Raw genomic sequence first — 14,482 nt, 5'->3', positions numbered from 1 at the left:
ACCACACACTTCACGATGCCACCAAATGACCAAGGCAGCTGTGTGAGGGGGCAGTGCTGTGGGCAGCGAGGTCCTGGAGCAGCGTTTGATGGATGGGAGGTGTTTGCAGCTGGAATTCCGATGGGCAGGGTCTGTGTGCATCCATCGGGGTGTCCGGGACAGGCGGGATGTGGAGATGAGGATCCAGCAGAATCCCAAGCAGGCGCTGTGCTAGGAGAACGATTCTGCTTTTCTCTAGCACAGGATGGACACTGAAAAACAGCAGGGGGTTACTGGAGCCACAGAGGGAAGGGACAGAAAAGAGAGTTTTACCCTCTCCTCCCCCTGGTGCCTGAGGCATCGGGAGCAGGGATGAGACCTGCAGCCACCCCTGGCTGAAGTTCACAGCTGCCTTTCCTACCACGGACACCAAAGAGCTTTGCCAAGGGTGCGAGCATCATTCTCGGCTCAGTATCTGGGGAAACTGAGGCTGGCCCGGAGTTGTCCATTCGCTTTCTCCCACCAGCGCCTCAAACCCCTCCCCTCCGTGCTTCCCATGCGCTCTCCTCCGGCATTCCCGGGGCTCGGGCACGCCGGGGCGCGCGCGGCGGGATCGGTTTCCAGGCAGGCGGCGGTGCCGCTGAGCAGCAGTCGACAGCGAGGAATTCGGCTCGGCAAACGAGCGCTCCGCAGCCGCTCCAGCGCCGCGGGGGCCGGGGCCGTGCCCGCCGGCGGCAGCGGGGCAGGCGGGCCCGGCTGGGTTGGGGATGGTGCGGCCCCCCCAGCACGCAGGGTGATGTGCAGGGAGGGCAGTGCCGGGGCTTTGGGCTCTGCCCGCTCAGATCCACCCGTGCCCTCTGGCCTGGCATGGGCACCACGCCGGTTAACGTCGCTGCTGAGGGCTGGAAGTGCGGACACAGCGCCGAGATAAAGCCCAGGAGCTCAGCCTGGCACCGGCAGAGGGGCTCTGCATGAACCCAGCCCTGGGATGGGGCGGGATGAGGGCTCTGTGCCCCGGGGGAGGCACGGGAAGGTCCGTCCTGTGGAGCTGTGGCCCATCCCCAAAGCCCCGTCCGGGCTCCCAGGGCGCCGCAGTGCCCGGCCGGAGCTGCTCCCGCTGCCTCTCCCCAAGCCCCCCATTAGCAGGTTCGAGCCACTCGAAGGCCACTTCATCCCGGCTTAATACATCCTTAATTATAATTAGGTTAGGATGGCTGCCAACAGGAGCCCGAGCGCTGTGCAGCGCCCTGGGTGAGGTCCTGGAAAACTCGTCCTGAGAGATGCCAGGGCTCTGCACGGGGCTGGGCCAGGGCTCGCTCCCAGCACCCTCTTGGCGGCCTCCCGTGATTTTGGGGGGCCAGGAAGGCCCCAGCACGCACCGTGCCCTGTCTGATATCCAGAGGACACTTCCCCTAAGGAAGACACAAGCCTGAAGCCCGGATGGGGCTGTTGCTTGACCCTCTGTGCCCTGCCCCAGCCTCGCTGGCTCAATCCCTACCAATCCCCCACTCCTTCCCTCAGGGAACAGGATGCTTTCTGGAATATATATATATTTTTTTTATTACTTCTAAACAAAGAAAGCAGCAAAACACCCCCTTCATCTGCAGCGCTGAAGCAGAGCCTGCCCCAGGACTGCCCCAGCTGCAATCAGAGCTCAGTCCCACGAGCCCACTTGTCACTGCAGAGGGAATGCTGGAGAAGAGTTAATTATCTGGCAAAGGGAGTTACTGAGAGCTGGGAATCCAGAGGCTCTCGGGATCCATGTTTCGATAATCCTGCTCCTAAGGTAGCTGAAATCCATCCAGCCCTGCCTGCCCTGGCCTGGCCTCTGCCACACTCCCTCCCTGTCCCCTGGAAGCCCAGCCCAGGTTCCATCTTTACCTTACACCAGATTAAGGAGATTGAATTGCTTTTCACAGCTGTGTTCTGATTCAGCGGGGAGGAACATTCCCACTAAGATCAGGGTTTCAGCTCCACGACCTTCCACAGGTCCCGTGGAAAACTGCGATCCTGGGTTCTCCCAAACAGTCTCTGTCGAGGCAGAAAATCTCTGCACGGGCCAGTTTCTTATGCCAGAGCCAGAGAAACTCCCACACTGGAGTGATACCTGTAGTGTTCACTGTGCCCAGAAACAATTCTGTCATGTAGATGAGGAATTGTCCCTGCTCAAATTAATTATTTTAAGGGAATATTTGTTATTTTGAAGGACCGTGGTGCACTGCTCACTGCACTGCTCCTGCCCTTAGCACAGCTGCGGTTCCATGTCCTGCCTGATCTCTCTTCACTCGGGACAAGTCTGGTCCTCTCCATTCACATTCCCTCAGCTCCAGAACTCTTGTGCTGGAATTGCTGCTCAGATTTTGCTAAAGCGGCTCAAGGCAGTGAATGAAGAGATCGATTTTCTCTGAGTAATACTGGGCTCAAATCAAAAGGAAAAGGCTTTGTTTGCTGTTATCCTCCCCCGGCAGGGCCCAGGTGTGGATGATTCTCAGTCAAGGCTGGTTTGCTGCCAAAGGAGCAGCTCACAGTGCCCAGGACTCCCTCGAGCTGCTGCCAGGCGGTACTGGGGGGGAGTGAAGGGGCAGCCGGAGTGGCGACACCAAACCCCTGTGCAAAATGCGGTGCGGGGTCAAAGCTGGGTGCTTTGGGGTGGGGATGCTCACTCCGAATCCCCAAAAGCCTTAATGGCTCTTAGGCCATGGGGGGTGGGGATTTGTGAATTGCTCCGGTGTCCCTCTGTCAGTCAGACCCAGAAAGACTCAATCTAAAGAGAATAGTCCTAAAAACAGTGGAGTAGGAAGCCGTTGTGATGGGTGGAGTTGCTTCAGGTCCCCTGAGATCCAGGTGGGTGCTTTGATCATCTAAAAATAAGATCTGCGGAGTGGCACCAAACACTCGGTGAAGTCTCTCTGAATTAAACATTTTAGTGAATAAACTGGATGTCCCACTCCCCTCCTCTCCACACAGATCCACAGCAATGTTTATAAAGGAATCTGCCTCCTCCAAACCCAAACCTGTTTCCTTCACCCCACATCTCCCACACCTCAGCCTGGCAGCAGAGTCCTCCAGATCCCTGAAATTGGGGTTACAGAAACACGGGATACAGAAACACAGGGATATTCCCCCCATCAGTGCGGGGGGTCCTGCCAGGCCTCCAACAATCCAGTGCAGGGAGCTCTCTCCAGCTGTGCCTGGGCATTCCCAGTGGCCCGAGCTCCCAGCTCGGGGAGTTTTTTCCTCTGGAGCTCAGAACGTTGTTGCGAGGTCACCAAGCCCCCTTGTCTCATCCCTGGAATGTATTGCTCAGAAAAGTCATTTTGACTTGGAAATAGCTTGAAAATGTAGGGTAGCCTTGCGTGGGGTGCAGGAGGAGCTGGGGTCTGGAGGGTCTGTGTGGGTTCCTGGACTGTGCCATACAAAACCCGCTTTTCCCTGGATGGTACCTCGGCAGCGTGTCCCGCACACGGCGGCGTTTCCCAGCCTGAGCTGCCTCATTTTTGTTGTGCTCCATCTGCACCCATCCAAACGAAGCCATCGTTTCTGCAGGGCGGCACACAAACAAATCAAAGGGTTTGACAACTTCAGCATCCAGGAGCGCCCCTGTTTTCCAGGGAATATCTGGGATCCGCAGTGCTGCAGCGGCTGAATCCACCTGCGAGTCCCTGGGAGTGCCTGAGCCCTTCTGGCTCCTGTTTGGGCCAGCCGGGAGCTCTCCTGGCTGCTGGGTGTCCTGCAGCTCTGCTGAAAATAAATCAAATATTACTCACTGAGCTTCCCAGCCTGCCTGCCCTTAAGAAAACATTTTGCAAGAGAAAATATAGTATTCCGGAGGCTTATCTCACTTGGTGGCAATTGTGGGTGTATAATTGAAAACCGAGCTGATCATTAGAGGTTCACAGAGATGCTGAATAGCCCAGTGTTCAGTGGTCTCTGCCAGCCATGGCCAATTTACATTAAAGGCTTGATTCCTTCTCCAGCCCACTTCTCAGCCCCTGGGAAATCTCCTCGTCGCTTATTCCTCGTTTGCAAGGACTGTCTAGTGCAAGGAAAAGTCTTGCCTGGCTCTGCTGTCGCTGCTGCCCAGGCTGAGCCGGGATGTCCCTCACTGACCGTGGGCATTTGCAGGGGATTCAGCACCAGCCTCATGTCCAGCTCTCCCCCATCCCAAACTGATAGTCGGCCTTGACCCGCCGGTCCCTAAACGGTTACTTTTTTATGTAAAATTCGTTCATTTTTTTTTTCTCCGTGAATAGAGGAGCCAGAGGTGTGGTCTCCTGGGAGCTGAGGGGAAAACTGGATTAGGGGCCACGGAGCTACAAAGCGATCGGGGAAACTACACTTGTTTGGGAGCAAAGCGTAAATATTAGAGCGACAATAATAACAATAACTGCCTGCCGGGGGCCACAGTGCCTGAGGGTGGAGGATTAAATGTCATGTGCAAATGTTGTGATCTCTGCTGGCAGAGAGACATCAGTCCGGGAAGAGCCAGCGGTGCCTTCTTCCCGAATTCCCTTGGGACCTGTCTTTCTCCCTTTTCCCCGCAGCGTTCCTACGACCCTCCAAGCCAGGCAACGCGAGCCAAGTTATGGATTAGCATCCCTGCACAACCCCTCGCCCTCCCCCTTCCCTCTCTCATCGCAAGGAAGCCACCGGCTGATCATTTTCGCATCCCCGAGCCGGCCCTTCAGAGCTGAGGGAGTTCGGGAATGCCCCGGGCTCGCTCCGCGGCGTCGCGGCTGCAAACGGGTCTGGGGGCAGCGGGGCTGCTCCTCCTCCCTGCGCTCCGGGACCCGCGCACAGGTGATGGAGAACCCCTGGGATGGGGAGCAGGGAGGTGACGGGGAGTGCCCGGAGGGGCCGACGGACCCGTGAGCGGCACAAGCGGCCTCGGCTGCGGCTGCGGCCCCGGTTCAGCCCCGCCCGGAGCCCCGCGGTGCCCGGCGGCCCCGCCGGAGGTGAGAGATGCGGCAGCAGCGGGGTCGTGCCGGAGTCGGGGCAGGGGAGCCGGAGCGGGACCCCGCGGGGTCTCCTCGCTCTCTCCGCCCGGCTCCGGCCGCCGCTGCCCCCGCGCTTGCGGAGCGAAGTTTGGGGGATTTGGGGGGAGCAGCCCGGGCCGCCCGCCGTGCCCGTGTTTAAAAGATCGCGGAGATATTTTCACACCTCAAACCGCCGCCCCCCTCTCCCCTCCAGCCCCCATCGCCTTGATTTAGCCCTTGGTAATTAATTTGGCATTTCAGAATAGCTACTGGGCTGGATAATGGCCTCATTCATCTCCCCAGCCTAATCTGAACAGAATCTGGAAGAAAAGCTTTCTGAAAGACAGAAACTGCCATTCGGCAACTGCTCAAAAGAACTGTCACTCCAGGGGAATAAATCGCTCCTGATTATTTCAACCCGGGTCTTCTCTGCTTTTCCAGTCGCTCCTGGTCCCGCCGGGGAACGGCCCCCCGAGAGCCGAGGAGGAGAAGAGCCGCTCGGGCTTTCCCCCTCCCTTCTCCAAGCCCGGGCGGTGCAGGGGGAGGTGGGCGAGGAGCAGCGCATTGTTCCCGGGGAGGAGGACGAGCTCCGGCACCCGAAGCCATTTGACTTTTAAAACAGCTCCGAGCTCCGGGGCCGCCTTTCCCGCTGCCCCCGGTGCGGCTGAAATAAAGCCCTTCTCGGCTCTCCGTCCCCGGGGCTTCTCCCGGGCCAAACGCGAGGGAACGGGGACGCTCCGCGCTGCCCCGGCCCAGCCGTGCCCCGCCGCCGCTCAGCCCCTGGGCCCGCACGTGGGCCGGCCGCGCTCCCGGGCAGGGACCGGGGGGACCGGAGATGCTCCGGGGTGGTCCCAGCCGTGCTCCGTTCCCGGTGTAGGTACCGGAGATGCTCCGGGGTGATCCCAGCGGTGCTCCGTTCCCGGTGTAGGTACCGGAGATGCTCCGGGGTGGTCTCAGCCGTGCTCCGTTCCCGGTGTAGGTACCGGAGATGCTCCGTTCCCAGTGCGCTATTGGAGATCCCGCAGATGCTCCGTTCCCGGTGTAGGCACCGGAGATGCTCCGCTGCTGGTACCAGCGATGCTCCGGCCCCCGTGCAGGTACCGGAGATGCTTCGGCGTCTCAGCGGGGCTGACTTCGGCAAGGATCCGTCCCCTCCCGAGCCAGAACAGGGCCGGGGCTGGCTGGTGCTTCATGATAGGAAAATCAAATCCGAAGTGAGGGGCCATCCGTGGCGGGCACGGCTTGCTGCCCCGAGCATCGCCCCGTTTCATCCTCCCGGCACGGCCCCGGGCCCCTTCCCCGGAAGGGCCCGGCAGACTCGGGCCCGGGCCCGCCGAGCTGCGCCTCGGTCCCCGCGGAGCTGCTTACATGCATGTAATAGCTCGAGGGCGAGGTAATTAGAGGAGAAAGCCTCCGTAAATCACGTTAATGACCGCAAGAGCCATTACAAACCCCGGGGGTTGTGAAATACCGAATAAACGCAGCGAGAAGGGCAGGAGAGAGGCGAGAGCCGCAGCCCGGGAACGCCGGCAGGCAGCGCGGAGCTCCGCGCTCGGCAGCGCCGGGAGGTTGTTAAATTAACACCCTGCTAATGGGATTAGGCAGTACCTCGGCTTTGCGGGGGAGTTCAGAGGGGCCAGGTTTCCTTAGATTCACCCCAATTTTTGCTGTGAGGCGGTGAAGGACCGTGCGGGCTTTGAGGTGCCGAGGGCGACCTTTAAAAACCCTCACGGGTTTTAAAGAAACGCTGAAATTTCAGCCTTGCCCGGCGCACCGGAGGCACTCGCGGGTCGGCGAGAGGGTCCAGGGGCGTCCGGAGCAACCGGAGTCAAACCCTCATCTTTCCCGGAGGAACGAGGGTCCTCACAGCGGCACCTGCTGCGCCCCGAGCCGGCTCCGCGTGTCCCCCCCGGGCAGAGGAGCCGTCCCCCAGTCCCTCCGCAGCCCCGGCACGGCCCGGACACGGGCGGACAGGGAGCCCGCGGCGAGAGCTGGTCCCGGACACGCGTGGCCGAAGGAAAAGCGCCGGGCGAGTGAAGCGGGGGATCACAAACGACGAGCGGAGATGCTCGTAGCAGGCATCTGGAGGGGCCTGGGGGCCCGAACTTGGGGCTCCCGGCTGGGGATTCCCATTTCCATCGTCTGCAGAGCCGCTCCTTGGCCCGGGCTCCCGCAGCCTCTGTCCCGGCCTGGCCCCCACGGTCCAGAACAGTTTAGTCTAAGTTGTCCCGCTCCCTCCTTGAGGTACCCTCCCGGAGCTGGATGGGAGCACACACCCCCACCCCAATTCTGCAAATAGGGCCGCAATTCAGGAGTGGGGATAAAACCTTCTCCGGGGCTGGGGTAACCCGGGACTGTCCGTGAGTGTCCCGGGTGTGCCGGGCTGCGGCCGACTCCCTGTGTGGCTCGGGTGGGACCAGCGGGACCGGATCCCCCAATCCCGGGCCGGCTTCATCCCCATCCACACCCCCCGTTGCCCCGGCAATGGAGGGCGCCGGGAGCGGGACGGAGGGGCTGTTTCCCGGGGAAGAGTTAACAAATCCCGGGAGCGGCGGGGCTGGGGGGGCGGCTGGGGGGGTCCGGGGGGAGCGTTGGGGGCAGGGAGGCTGCGGAGCCCCGCTGCCCTGCAGGGAAGGCGGTTGCATTGCCAAAGACGCCCCGCTGGGCTAGCAGGCCCGGGAGCAGATTAATCAGGCACTAATTCAATTTACAACAACCACTTTTATTCAGCTCGGTGGCAAGGAATTCAAAGCCGGGAGAGGGGCGGGCGGAGGGGAGGGGGCGGAGGCCGGCCTGGGGCTCGCCGCTGCCCGGGCAGCCCCCGTCCCCTCGGGCCGCCTCGCCGAGGCTCTCCGGGGAGGGGACCGCGCCGCCGTGCCAGGGCCCGGCCGCTTGAGTGACACGGCGTGGGCAGCGCTCCGAGAGAGGGCACCTCCGTTGGAAAAATAAAAGTGCCCTTTTAATCAAAGAGGGAGGGAAGGGGGGCGAGCAGGGCGGCCGGGAGCCGAGGGAGGGAAACTCTCCGCTCACTACCGGGACCGTCTCTCCGGGATGTCGGTACCGTTCCCCCGGGCTGAGTCCCCGGCCGGGATCACAGCGGGAAGAGCGGAGCCGGAGCGGATCCGAGGGGAAGCGGCCATCGGGGGCGGCCCCTCGGCACTGGGGGTCTGCTGGGCGGGTGGGAAGGGGAGAGCGGGGCTGGGCCACGGCCCGGTGCGGGACAAGTGCCGCCCTTTAACCCCTTCCTCCCCTTAACGGGAGAGCCGACAAACTGCACAGCGAGGTGGGGGGAGGCAAGAGGCGCCGCGGAGCCCCTTGTGCCTGGTCTGTCCCGGGGCTGTGGTAGGCACACCGCCCCTCTTCACCGAGAACAGCCCCCTAAAACAACCTGCCGAGGGTCTCCGGGCCCGGGAGTTCCCGTGTCGTGATTCCCCCCAATGAAACTTCCCCGGCACCGGGTTTTCTGTCCCAGGGGCGAAGGCTGTGGGAGCCCGCTCGGGCCGGTGCCCCTTCCGATCCAGCTGAGGGGGCCAGTCCCTGTCGGGCCCGGTGGCCCGGTAGGCCAGCAGTGACCAGGTGGGAGACGTCCCCATCCTGATCCCCCCCGGCGTCCCCACAGGTGGGCGTGGGGCTCTTCCCGGCCGCTTCTCCCCCCTTCCCGCTCCACGCCCACGGAGCATCCCCAGCTGCTGGGCGCAGGAGGCCCGGGCTCCCGCAGCCCCGTCGGGGGCACGGAGGGGCGGGCGGCAGGAGAAGGGCCCTTTCCCGGCTCCTCGGGGCGGCTCGGGAGCCCCGCGGCGGAGCTGGCGCCCATCACCGCGGTGTCGAGGCGGGCTCCGTCCCACTCCCATCCCCCCCCCCCCGCCCTCCCCGAGGCCTGTGCGCGTCTCTGGCTGAGCCGCCAGTGGATGTCGTTGTTCTGTTCCTTGAGCGCGATGTCACTCCTTTAGCATGACCTCAAACGCGGCGGGGGCTGGGACCGCCAGTCATTCTCCGTGCGAGGGCCGGGGCGGGAGGCAGGCGGGACCCAGCCCCGCCGCCAGCCCCACTTTTGTGGTGCCGCCGCCGTCGCGGTCTCCCCTTTCTCCGCGGGGCTGGCCGCGGGGCAGGCGATGCTCCGGGCTCCCTGAGCCGCCGCACCGCGTCCCCGGCCGAGGTGCCCCGCGGAGCGGCGCGGTCGAGCGGCGGCTCCCCGGTCTGCCCCGTGTCCCCCTCCCCGCTGTCCCCACGCCGCGCGGAGGTCGCGCAGGATGCCGCGGAGGGGAGCGGAGGCGCCGCTGGCCCTGCTGCTGGCGGCGGCGTGGCTGGCGCAGCCCCTGCGCGGCGGCTACCACGGCGTGAGCATGTTCGCCGTGCAGACCGCCCAGCCCGACCCCTGCTACGACGAGCACGGGCTGCCCCGCCGCTGCATCCCCGACTTCGTCAACTCGGCCTTCGGGAAGGAGGTGAAGGTGTCCAGCACCTGCGGGAAGCCGCCGTCGCGGTACTGCGTGGTGACGGAGAAGGGCGAGGAGCAGGTCCGCACCTGCCACCTCTGCAACGCCTCCGACCCCAAGCGCGCCCACCCGCCCTCCTTCCTCACCGACCTCAACAACCCGCACAACCTGACCTGCTGGCAGTCCGACAGCTACGTCCAGTATCCCCACAACGTCACGCTCACCCTCTCCCTCGGCAAGAAATTCGAGGTGACCTACGTCAGCCTGCAGTTCTGCTCGCCGCGCCCCGAGTCCATGGCCATCCACAAGTCCATGGACTACGGCAAGACCTGGGTGCCTTTCCAGTTCTACTCCACGCAGTGCCGCAAGATGTACAACAAGCCGAGCCGCGCCGCCATCACGAAGCAGAACGAGCAGGAGGCGGTGTGCACCGACTCGCACACCGACGTGCGGCCCCTCTCCGGCGGCCTCATCGCCTTCAGCACCCTGGACGGCCGCCCCACCGCCCACGACTTCGACAACTCGCCCGTGCTGCAGGACTGGGTGACGGCCACCGACATCAGGGTGACCTTCAGCCGCCTGCACACCTTCGGCGACGAGAGCGAGGACGACTCCGAGCTGGCCCGCGACTCCTACTTCTACGCCGTGTCCGACTTGCAGGTCGGCGGGCGCTGCAAGTGCAACGGGCACGCGTCCCGCTGCGTCCGGGACCGCGACGACAGCTTGGTGTGCGACTGCAAGCACAACACGGCCGGCCCCGAGTGCGACCGCTGCAAGCCCTTCCACTACGACCGGCCCTGGCAGCGAGCGACGGCCCGGGAGGCCAACGAGTGTGTGGGTGAGTCCCGGCCGCGGGCGCGGACACGCCGGTACGGGCGGGGAGAGGGACGGGGACAGGGCGCGGAGGTCCCCGGAGGGGCAGACAGAGGGAGGGCAGAGCGAAGGAGCCGCGGGGAACGGCAGCGAAAGGCACGGGGACATCCAGAGACACGGGGAGCCGTTCAGGGACACCCAGGGAGATGGAGAACGGGACAGGAGGAGGACACTGAGGTACCGGAGAGCGTGGGGCAGAGGAAGGCACACCGAGGGGCCCCCGGAGCGCGGAGCAGGGATGTGAAGGCACTCGGGAGCGCACGGGATGGGACACCGAGGCGCCCGGCAGCTCAAGGCAGGGGACGCTGAGGTACCCGGGAACGCGGTGGTGACAACACCGAGGCACCTCCAGCGGGCACGGGGAACCTGGGAGCACCGGGCAGGGCACAGGAATTTGGGCAGGGTATGCCGAGAGCAGCGGAGGCGTGGGACGGGGGACACCGGAGGCACCGGGGCAACACAGGGGACCGAGGCACCCGGCGGAGCAGGATGGGGTTACCGGGGGACTCCGACGGGCAGAGCAAGGGGAAGCTCGGAAACGCGAGGCAGGAAAAAACGAGGAGCTGAGGAGAAGGGATAAGGGACACTCGCGATTCCGGGAAAACGCCGTTCGTGTCCGGAGGAGCGCGGAGGGGCCCTGGCTGGTCTGGCAGTGTCTCCGTCCCGGGCAGGTCCCGGCCGGGGGCCCCGCCGCGCACGGCCCGTCTCCGGTCCGGGGAGCCCGGAGCTCGCCGGCAGCCCCGCTCCCTTCCCCGGCTCAGAGACCCCGCAAAGCTCGAGAGGCTCCGCGCCCCGGCGGGACGGGGACGGGCTCCGGCCCTTTCCGGAGGGGGAAAGCGGCCGGGAGCAGGGGAGGGAAGCCCGGCAAAGCCTGCGGCTCCCGTCCGTGCATCCTCAGGGGGTGCGGGCAGAGGCGGCGGCGGGGACTTGAACGAGCCCCAGGGCCAAACGAGAACAGGGCAGCAGCCGGTTCGTTCCACCTCGAGAGAGAAACGCGCCGTCCTGGCTGTCCCCCGGCGCAGACGGAGTGTCCCTCGCCTCTGACCGGTGTGGATAAGGGTTAAGGGTCTGGGGAGTTCTTCCCCGTGAGTCCCCACACATCCCGCCGAATGTTCCCTCCGATCTTCCACCCCCGCTTCCCGGCGGGATCCCCGCGCTCTGCCGCTCCTCTCCTCGCGGTTTAGGGGGCCGGTGCTCAGCCGTGTGCCCGTGGGGACCCGGCCCCGGGGCTGGGATGCCCCGGACTGGGCTCGGCTCCCCGCGCCGGGAGCCCCCGGCCCCTCCACCCGCCGCCGCCGCCGCCGCCGCCACCGCCGCCGCCACCGCCGCCGCCTTGTTTACACGGAAAACACGGCCCCGTCTTCCAAAATATTTGCAGCTCCGACGATAGGAAAAAACCCTCGCCGAGCGGCCGGGGTTGGCCGCCTTTTTTTTTTTTTCTTTCCCTCCTTTTTCTTTTTATTTTTTTTCCCCCAAATCACAATCAGATGTGTCCCTTGAAGAGAGCACAATTTCTTCTCCGGCGTCTTCACCAGGGAGGCACGGCCAAGCCTGGTTATCTGGCGCGGAGAGGGGGCCGGTGGCACCGGGGCACACGCGGTGGCGGCTCCAGGGCACACGCGGTGGCGCGGAGTCCCGGTAGCCACGGGGCGATGCTCGGCAGAGCTGCGGAGCCCCCGCTCCCCCGGGCTGCGGATCTCGTCGGGCCGGGGGGGAGCGGCGGGGAGGTCCCGAGGGAGAGCGGCGGGTGCCACTCGGCTGCCGGGGTCACTTCGGGGTTGCTTTTCCGCCGTCCCGCGGGTTCCGCTGCCCGGCAGCGCTCGGGAACGGGGCTCCGCGTCTCGCGTATTTCCCAGCGCTGTCTCTTGCCCAGCAGCGAGGCCGGGGGGGCAGGAGGGATCCGGCTTTCCCGGCCTCAGCCCCGCTCCCTGCCTGAAGCGTTACCGCTGTAAACGATGCCATAAATTTTGGTGCGGTCTCGAGGTGCTCTCGGACCCCCGGGTCTTCTCTGCAGGGTCCCCAAATGCTCCTGAAAACACTTCTATTCAGTTGCTGTGCTGGCGCCGTGCTCCTACCATCCTTCTCCCTTCCAATTTATTTCCAATAAAAGGGAAGCAAGTTCCCAGTTTCCAGTAAAATATGTCACTTTTATGCCAGGCTTTGCATTTCAGACCATGTGCAGTTCTAGCCGCGTCAGACTTCTGCAAACGAAAATCGCTCTGTTTTTTCCTTTTCCACCGGCTTTGCTGGGAAGTGAATGTTTTGCAAGGATGAAGCTACCGTAAAACAATTTTCCGCAGCCCGATCATGCTGCGCCTTCCCTGCGGCCGCACCTATCAGTCTGTAGAACCAGCCACGGCCAAAAACCCTGCCAAGCCCACACCGCCTGGAATAATCCCCCCAGATAAAGATCACAATAACCCCATTCAACTCCCACCCACTCGCTCATGACCGTCGGCCCACCCTGGTTTCCCTCCCAAATCCCGAGAGAAAGTCAGGCCCCGGGTCAGCGGGGGCTGCGGAGCCGCCTGCGCCGGGCCGGGGCCGGGGACGGGCGGGGAGTCGCTGCCGATGCGGCCGCCGCACGCTGGAGGCTCCTTCCAGCACTGCAGGGGGAATCAGAGCGGCCAGAGAGTCCTGAGCCGCCGTGCTGAGGAAAAGGTGAATTAGCCAAATCAGCTGAATTTGCATCAAGTAGCGGTGGGAGAACTGGTTGCTTTTTTTTTCACTGAATTTACTTTTCTCCTTTCTGGGAAATCGTTGGGGGTTTTCTTTTTCTTTTCATCCAAGGGGAAAAATTATAGAATGTGTCTGCTTTGCTTAAAAATTTGGGTGTTTGCTTTGGTAAGCCCATTCCCCCTGCCAAAACTGAATCTTTGTTCCTATTCATGCTTATTTGGGGCTGAAAAATAAATACTCTGGAGTTTCTGACAGAAAGTCAAAATTTCCCACGGGAACGGTTTTTGCCAGCCAGATCGAATTTTTCTTTATTGCTCCTTGTGAGATCCCAGCACCGCACATGGAGAGGACAGGGCTTGTCCCAAGGAGATGATCTCCAGGGATCTGCTCCTGCAGAGCTTTTCACAGCTTCAGGTTCCCATCAGCTTTACCTGGCAAATAACTCATCCACGTAGAGCTTGGCCTTGCGGTCCAGCTTTGGCCGGGAGCCTGGGAGCTGGAGGGCTCCAGGGAGGACTCAGCTTGGAGCAGAGCTCAGAGGTCTGTTCTCCATCCTGCCTCTCCCCAGCGCCGCTGGGCTGGCTCTTTGCTCAGCGCTGGTCCAGCCCAAGCCCCCTTCTCCAGCCCAGTTCGTCCTGATGCAGCTTCCAGCTCCCCTGGGAGAGGAGATTGCAGCTGGAAAAGGTCTGAACTGAAACGCTGTCAGAGCTCAGCTGCTGGTGAGCTTGTGCGGACACGGGAAAATGCAGGCAGGGTCTTCAACCAGATTTAACAACGTCACTAAAATGCAATGGGCAGCATTCCACAATTTCTCAGGAGCCAGGACGGTGTTATTTAGAGTGCTGGGAATGAACCCGGACCAGCACCATCCCTTTAGCTTGCATAGAACACCTTTGCCTTTGCCCTGGATAAAGCACTACTGGACAAGCCCAGGTTGCATCCCACTGACAGGCACTTGGAGAGCTCCAGACTCCATTCCCAGTGCCGGCTCTGGATCTCCACAGCCTTTCCCCCCACGGACCCAGGAGATGCTCCCGGTACCTGCACGTGTGCCTGACGTCAGCGGTGGCTGCAGGTGCTGGGCGCCGCTCGGATTTTGGCCCTCTGTGATGCCTCGAGAGCGTTTAACAAACCCGGGAGCCAGTGCAGGGAGAGAAAGGAAACACATTGTGTTCCCAGATTGGGGATTTGGCACAGGCAGCACGGGGAGCCTGGTGTTGGACAGGCTCTGCTCCGCTGCCGAAGGGTTCCCAGGCTGGGATGTGTCTCATGTCAGAGCAATTTCTGAGCAAGTTTCTTGTTCAGTGGAAAGGAAACTTCACCTCAGACAAGGAGTTGACCAGGAACTCTGAGAGAAGCGCCTGCCAAACACTCCCAATGAAAAACTTCCTTCCAGAAAAACCTGGGGCTTTATCACCTCCGTGGTGGTCCAGGGAGGCATTTGCAGGGCAGCGCTTGCTGAAATAGCAACCGGGCCCCCTCCACCCTTATCACAGCCAGGGAAATCAAATCTTCCCACACAGCCAGCTCCTCTCCCAC

At 62.9% G+C, this 14,482-nt stretch overlaps 1 protein-coding gene across 1 annotated transcript in view; it reads left to right on the top strand.

The window, feature by feature from the left end:
- The first annotated feature begins 8,969 nt into the window (after positions 1-8,969).
- NTN1 (netrin 1) overlaps positions 8,970-14,482 on the top strand; it is an 87,909-nt gene continuing 82,396 nt past the window's right edge. Inside the window, exon 1 of the mRNA XM_048323956.1 lies at positions 8,970-10,229. Coding sequence (XP_048179913.1) covers positions 9,206-10,229 — 1,024 coding nt within the window. The 5' untranslated portion in view covers positions 8,970-9,205. The remainder of the gene's footprint in view (positions 10,230-14,482) is intronic.

Source organism: Corvus hawaiiensis, chromosome 19 (assembly GCF_020740725.1).
Source record: "Corvus hawaiiensis isolate bCorHaw1 chromosome 19, bCorHaw1.pri.cur, whole genome shotgun sequence".
In the NCBI taxonomy this organism is placed as follows: domain Eukaryota; kingdom Metazoa; phylum Chordata; class Aves; order Passeriformes; family Corvidae; genus Corvus; species Corvus hawaiiensis.
This window is presented reverse-complemented; position numbering and strand designations above follow the sequence as displayed.